This window comes from Pundamilia nyererei, unplaced genomic scaffold, assembly GCF_000239375.1.
Source record: "Pundamilia nyererei isolate P.nyererei 1_Seehausen unplaced genomic scaffold, PunNye1.0 scaffold00099, whole genome shotgun sequence".
Taxonomy (NCBI): Eukaryota; Metazoa; Chordata; class Actinopteri; order Cichliformes; family Cichlidae; genus Pundamilia; species Pundamilia nyererei.
This window is the reverse complement of record NW_005187500.1, coordinates 387,687-394,619: the sequence shown is the minus strand read 5'-3', so window position 1 is coordinate 394,619 and position 6,933 is coordinate 387,687. Positions and strand designations below refer to the sequence as shown.

General features: G+C 45.6%; 1 protein-coding gene across 1 annotated transcript in view; it reads left to right on the top strand.

Moving 5' to 3' along the window:
• The window catches only part of spns2 (SPNS lysolipid transporter 2, sphingosine-1-phosphate), a 59,516-nt gene that overhangs the window by 32,592 nt on the left and 19,991 nt on the right, over window positions 1-6,933 (top strand). The window contains exons 4-5 of the mRNA XM_005740315.2: window positions 1,847-1,998; window positions 5,185-5,251. Coding sequence (XP_005740372.1) covers window positions 1,847-1,998; window positions 5,185-5,251 — 219 coding nt within the window. The remainder of the gene's footprint in view (window positions 1-1,846; window positions 1,999-5,184; window positions 5,252-6,933) is intronic.

Here is a 6,933-nt window from a genome sequence, read left to right as displayed (position 1 = left end):
GGGCCATCTGCTGTGATTGGTTGGGGTGAGAGAAGGAAGACAGGATAAAGACATGCTGTGGAAGAGAGACAGAGGTTAATAACAGATATGATTCAGTGCAGAGAGGTCTGTTAACACATAAAACACACTGTACACCGTCTGTCAGCAGGCACGGCACCGTTAATGATAACTAATGACTAAATGCACCTGTAGGCCACCTGATCCAGCTCCAACTATAAGCTTTACCAAAAAGGAAAGTTTTTAATCTTAAAAGCAGAGCAGGTGTCTGTCTCCCAGTCCAAACTGGTAGTCCTGGTTCCACAGACCTCCCATTCTACCTTTAATGTAACCAAAGAAGCGAGTAGACGTGGACGTAAATGATAAAAGTTTCCTTCAGAGTACCTCTTTGGACTTGCTAAAGTGTCAGGACCAGTGACAAGTGCCTGGACTGGTGTCCTGTAGATAAATATCAGACTGTGCTTTAATAAAGTAACAACACACAGTTTCTCAAACGTACTAGTTGAAAACAGCTGATTGTGAGCTCATCGTATGTCAGTGAACATGGGAAACTAACCCCGCCATGTCAGCATGCTGATATTTGTCTTTAACTCATTCAAAAGTCGGGGAAAGGTTTCGATCATCTCAAACTTCTCTTTCGTGTCTTTGTAGTCTTCAGACGTTTTCCAAACCACATTTTTGTGGTGCTTCTTTGGCAGCGTTGCTTCTTTGTCATTGCTAGTAGAGTTTCTGTTCCAGTGACCACAAACACAGGAAGAGTGCCTGTCATCATCCCACCAAACGGCCATTAAAGGAAAAAAATAGTCTGTCTGTAAATCATTTCAAACAATGTGACAAACATAACTATATACACAGCAGTAAACACTTGCATGGGCTCATAGTCTCAAGCAATATAATAATGCAAAACTATGTGCTGAAAAAACAGTAAACACATCTTTGGCGTCTTCACTGGTATAAACAGCTCCTAATTACGTCTTTATGAAGGACACTGCTTATCGGGCTGTAACAGCCCAGAGCCGCGTTACGAGTGGAAATAAAAAGATCTTAAAAAGGCTTTGCATATAAGAGCAGCTGACTGGATTGGAAGTCTTTACTGTAAATGTCTCGTTGTGGCCAGATCACAGGTCAGATTACTGACCCGTGTTTGTCATTTGTCTCCTGTGTGGGGATCCCGATTTCTTTGCAGCTTTACAAGCAAGCCGGTCGTCCAGATGTAGTGAGTAGTGGTTGCCGTGGAAACAGATAGCGATCAGCTGCCTGCACAGGTGCCTCAATGAGAAAGATGCTCCTATTGAGGCCTTTTAAGTTTGTCTCTTCATCCCTTCATACCGCGCAGATTAAACACATAAAATCTTACTGCTGTTATATTTCCATTAACTGATAATATAATACATAACATTCAAAGTCAATAACTAAACTGTGCTCAGCACCAGTACAGCAGCATGATGGGCATAGATGCAGACTGTGCTAACATATGCAGAAAGAAGAATTATAAAAGACTTTTATTCTGAAAATCCATGTTTTTGGTGCTCATACAAGAGCTCATGAAGCCACTGAATATTTAGTGACAATGATAATATACTTAACTGATGCACTACACCTATAAAGACCGACTACATGGTGTTTCATTGTATTTTATATTTACCTGGTGTAAAGTAGGAACTCAATAATGGTTAAACAGAATCACCATGTTTGATGCTCTGATGTCTCGGAGGATGACCCACTGATCCTCCACTGTATGTTCACAAGCTCAGTGATGCTGAATCAGCACGGATGTAAATACTAAGTGATTAAATGTTGTGATTGTAACACAAGGATACGCAGATTAGCTTCTTCCTCCTCTCCACAGTACTTCTGGCTGTTTGTGCTCTCCAGAGGACTCGTGGGCATCGGAGAATCCAGCTACTCCTCCATCTCTCCCACCATCATAGGAGACCTCTTTACTAGTAACACCCGCACCATGATGCTCTCTGTCTTCTACCTGGCCATCCCCCTGGGAAGGTAAGATGCAGACAGGGCCTGGGTTGTTGAAGCTGATGAGCTGTTTTGGGAGCTGAATGTTCATGAAACGACACCTCAGTGATGACCATGAACGTTTTCATCCTTTCATCACACCTAGCCCGTCCTTCAGATGTTAAATCCAAAGGAACTACAGAGCTGTCATATAGATAATTGAACTTTTCCTCACATTGGGAAGGTCACGCTTATGTTTGTTTTTTTCAATTGAACCTTTGCAGAAAAATACTTTCAGTTGGCTCTGCGAAGCTTAAAGCAGGGTTGGAGCTGTGACATGGAGATTTGTGAGTAGGAGGTATTATTAAGCTCGAGTCTCTAGGCTCTGCAATTCATTTAAGCAGATAAAGAAGCTCAGGGAGAAAACAAACAGAGCCAAGAAATAAAAGACCAATGTACCTGCGACGCTCACTTTAGAGACGTCCCATTCGCCTGAGCTGTCGCAGGCTGTGCTGTTCTCCATCGTTTGCGTGCTGGAAGCGCTGCGTAGTCTGCAACGCTCTGAACATGAGCGTTATTTGACATTTCTGTCATTAGATCCAGGCTGGAGACAGACGAGCAAAGGGAAGCCTAATCTGCCCTTTGAGTGCTTGTGTTATGACTCGCCAGAGTTGTTTGGGTCACGGTAAACTGCCCAGCAACACTGACAATGGGAGGTGAAAGAGGGAGCCTCGGCGTGGCGCGTCAAACATCCTATCCACTCTCCCGCTTGTTTGTCTTTACTGACGCTGCGGTGACCATTTTCAGGAAATGACCCAGGAATTAGACTGGATTCATAGGAAACGGCTTCCCCTGCCCTTCATCCTTTGTTTGTTTGTTTTTTCAAACCTTTTTGAAACCGGCCCCACAGATATGTTTCTGGGTCTCGCTGCCGTTTGAGTCGGTCTGTTTTTCATGCTCAGGTTTTATTGTTGTGTCGAACTTTCCAAACGCTCTCTGATAAGATTAGCTGTTAGTCACTCACTGGAAATATCATATGCTGTCTGAGCACGTTTATGCTGCTCTGTTATTTTTGGAAGACTAGCCGACGACGGCAGACTGTTTCCACCTTCACTGTGCGTGCGTATAAAACCAGCTAAACATGTTTTGTCTCTTTTAGCAGCAAGTGCTGATAACAAAGTTGTTGCGCTCAATTGATCCTCTCGCTAGTGTTGCAATTTATTATTCTGATGGGAAACAGCATGTGGGGAGAGACTCTGCACATGCTGATAACTCAGAAATCACAAAGGCTGACTGGCTTTCTTCACTTTTCCAGTCAAGAGTTTAAACAAACTGTGAGTAGAAGCCGCGCAAAGTGTTGGACGCCAGGCTCGGGGCCAATGTGTCACTGCTATCTGGGGCAGAGTGTCTGTCCGTGGAAGCCATGAGCTCCGTCAAGCTGTGATCGTGTTTAGTGTCAGGCAAGACTTAAAGGCCTTTACGCACCAGACGCGTTTATATTGTGTGTTAACATTTTTCAGATTGTTTCGATTTGGAGGATTTTTTGCATGATCTGACCAATCAGACCGCTGCATTTGGAAACAAGTGCGATCATAGCGTTTGAATATGCAGCGATATGAAAGTGTAAAGGTAATCAGATTCCTCTGCGCCCTCACACGTGACTCCATCTCTGCCAGTAAGAGCTCAAACTGCCCCGCTGACGTCGGTACCAAAGTGATGGTGGATCAAGGAGAACCTTTTCTTCTTTACAAACATCACTATCACTTGATGTCGAGTCCACTTTTGTTGTGTCCCCAGGTTAAATGACAAATTTGCATCTGAGAGATTCAGAATGTTGTGTACAAAGTTTACAGTTAGCCACCGTTCAGTTAGTTCGCCCATTTTAACTCCATTTTTCCAGGTAACGTTCCCGTAATGCAGCGTCATAAACGTGTGACAAACAAAGAAAACTTAATTTAGAGACGTGTCTCAGTGATGATCGTCAGCGACGTTTTCCATCCAAGCCACTTTACAGTCTTCAGTTTTAGTGGCAGAGATCAGTGTAGGTCAAAAGTGCTCAAAGCCTCTGAAAGTTAACGATTCATGTTATTGTCACACTCGTCGGGTTTTCTGTTGACATGAGTATGGTCATGCTGGATAAACTGGCATCAGGGGTGTAAAGCAGCGTCTTTTCTGACAGTTTCATCATTACTGGCAGTTACGTCACCGCCTACAAGCTCAGCAGCTTTGTATTTACTAATCCCCAGGTGCCCAGTTATCAATCTGAATCCTTTTTGTCCTTGAAACGCTGATGCCACGCCGATCTCACCCGATCTGATCCAGCGACAGTTCCCTCAAACGTTTCACTGCAGCGTTCATTCGTTAAGCACAAAACACCATTTTTTTAGCAAAAGCAGTGAAATTACTGTGAGAGTAAAGCCTGCGGCCAGAAGACAACACTGGCTCTGTGTCCTCACATTAGTTACTTTACACCTGCGTTTAGTGGCTGCTCGCACAAATCACCCACGCAGAGACCAAACAGATTCCGGTGCTTTGATCAGTAACACGTCATTAGTTCCCAAACACTCAGCAGCTATAATCAGACTACAAACAGGATGTGTAGTAGTGCGGGCTTCAGCTTCAGTGATGGAAATGACAGACTCAGCTGACACATGTCACTGAGTCACAACTGACTGACCACTTAACTAATTACACATAATTCCAGTGATTGTTTGTCGAAGCAGCCACTGATCAGGGGAAGAAGAGCGATCCGAACAGGTACCATCAGCGGGTCTGAATAAGGAACAACAACAACAGGTCTGTGGGCACAAATGCACTGATGAGGGCAGAGACCGCGGCAGAATGGCCACAAGCTGAGAGAAGAGCAACATTACCTCAGATGAATGAAGCAGCTCAGGACCTGTTCTGTTTAGTAACACAGCAATAGGCTCGATTTACTCAGAAAGACTAGAAAAACCCGGCCTGTGTATTGAAGTGTTGCAGATTCAGTGTCTCACCTACACACTGCAGGATCATTTTAAGAACGATTGCTCGATGAGATCGTTGTACCCAAACAACCTTTGCAGACGTGCACATCACATCATGAGTGTGCTGCAGGGAGAATGACGCCATTATGCTGTTATGTGAAGATGGACCCAAATGTTTCTGTGATTCGGTAAACTTGAGCAGAGCAGGCTGACAGTAAAATGCTTTATATGTTGTGTTTTGATGCATAACCTGTTTGTCCCTCTGCAGCGGGCTGGGCTACATCCTGGGCTCCAGCGCCAAGGAGGCTGCAGGAGACTGGCACTGGGCACTGAGGGTAAGAGCGTCAGCATCATGTGGGGTGGTGGGAGGGGGCACTGGCTCAGACGTTTGGGGAACAGAGGCTCAAATCCTCCTTCAGCTTCCTGCAGAAGCCTTTCTAAAAACATCTTCTTCCATTACGCGTTCACACCAAAAAGACATTTGCTGCGTAGGTTCTGATCGGCTTCAGCAGCAGGAACGTGGATTTGTAATAAACACGCTGCAGTCGCTGTAAACATTTAAGTAACATTTTGCTCATGGAGGCCATGTCTGCTGAACGAGGCTAAATGGCAGCTCTGGGAGGTCTTTGTCACTACAGGAGATTAAGGAAATACAACATTTGGTTTGGCCATTGTGTCACTGTTGCACGTCTCGGGTGCATCCGCAGGTACGAGCTGTGTTGTCTCAAACAAATGTCTCCTGACGTCACACCGTAAAGCAAAGCGACAGAGATGATGTCAGAGCCCGATTCAGCAGCTGATGCAAAGATGCTGTTTATAGAGGGCAAGAATCACCCGCAGGAAATGAGCTGCAACAGGCGCCGCAGGCATTAAACGTCTTTGTAGGGCAGCGATGGAGCAATGAGCCGGGCATGGCGCTACAGCTGTGACTAAGTACTGTTGGGCAAATACCCTAAAGGTGCTCTGACGAATTAACCTGGATCTCGTTTGATAAAAGGCTCATTTCTGCTCCCGAGAGAAATCTATCTGCAGAAACCTGCTGATGGGATATTGAAAAAACTCATTAATAGACTGTTTTGTGCTGCAGCAGGAGAAAGGTGCTCTATTAGGAGCATAAAGCCAAAGCTGAGACCAAATGTTTGGAGGTGAACCTCAATGAAGCCGCCCGGCCTCAAAGGAGGGGAACCCCAGCAGGGCTCCTCGCGAACCGCTAACTTCAGGCCCATCCTTGGAACGAAGTATGACCTCACCCTTCTTATGAAGTGACTGGAACACATGAAACTTTCTCGCCATGGAAGAGATTCCTGGACGCGGACAGCTCGCTTGGCAGGAAGTTCATTTCTTCCTCGCCGTGGCGGAGCTTTAAAATAAAAACAAAGAGCAGGCTGGCTTGTTCCAAAGCAGCCACAATGACATTCCAATAAAACAATCTCAAAGCCAATTAATCACCGGTGTGGCATGCAGGGAAAACAAATAACAAGACATAAAACGGGTTCTTTGCAGCGGTATCCTGCTTGAAGGGAAAAACACTGCAGCGCTTCCGTTTGTTTTTGCCCAGCGTGTTCCAGCTAGCTTCCTGAAAATATGGATGGGATGAAGCAACAAAGGAGGTCCAAAGAAGGAGTAGCAGGAGAGGGCAGTAGCTCATTTATTTGATAGCCCACCACCCATACAGGAAGCGTCTAATGGGCCCTGTGGGAGTCGAGGTTAAAGGTCACAGCCCCCTTGAGTTTTAGAATAATTCTGAAGGAACATAAGTGCCAAAAAACCTGATATTTGTTTCCCCTTCAGTGAGACCAGCTCCAGCTTCCATTAGGCCGCCTCGCTCTGAGACGCGTTATAAGATTCCATGTAGACGGCGGCGTAATCCTCACACTGAGAGCGCACACACAGACGCACACAGACACACACATCCTCACACTGAGAGCGCACACACAGACGCACACAGACACACACATCCTCACACTGAGAGCGCAGCCACATTATTAACTGCATTATGAGCCACGGCAGACACAGA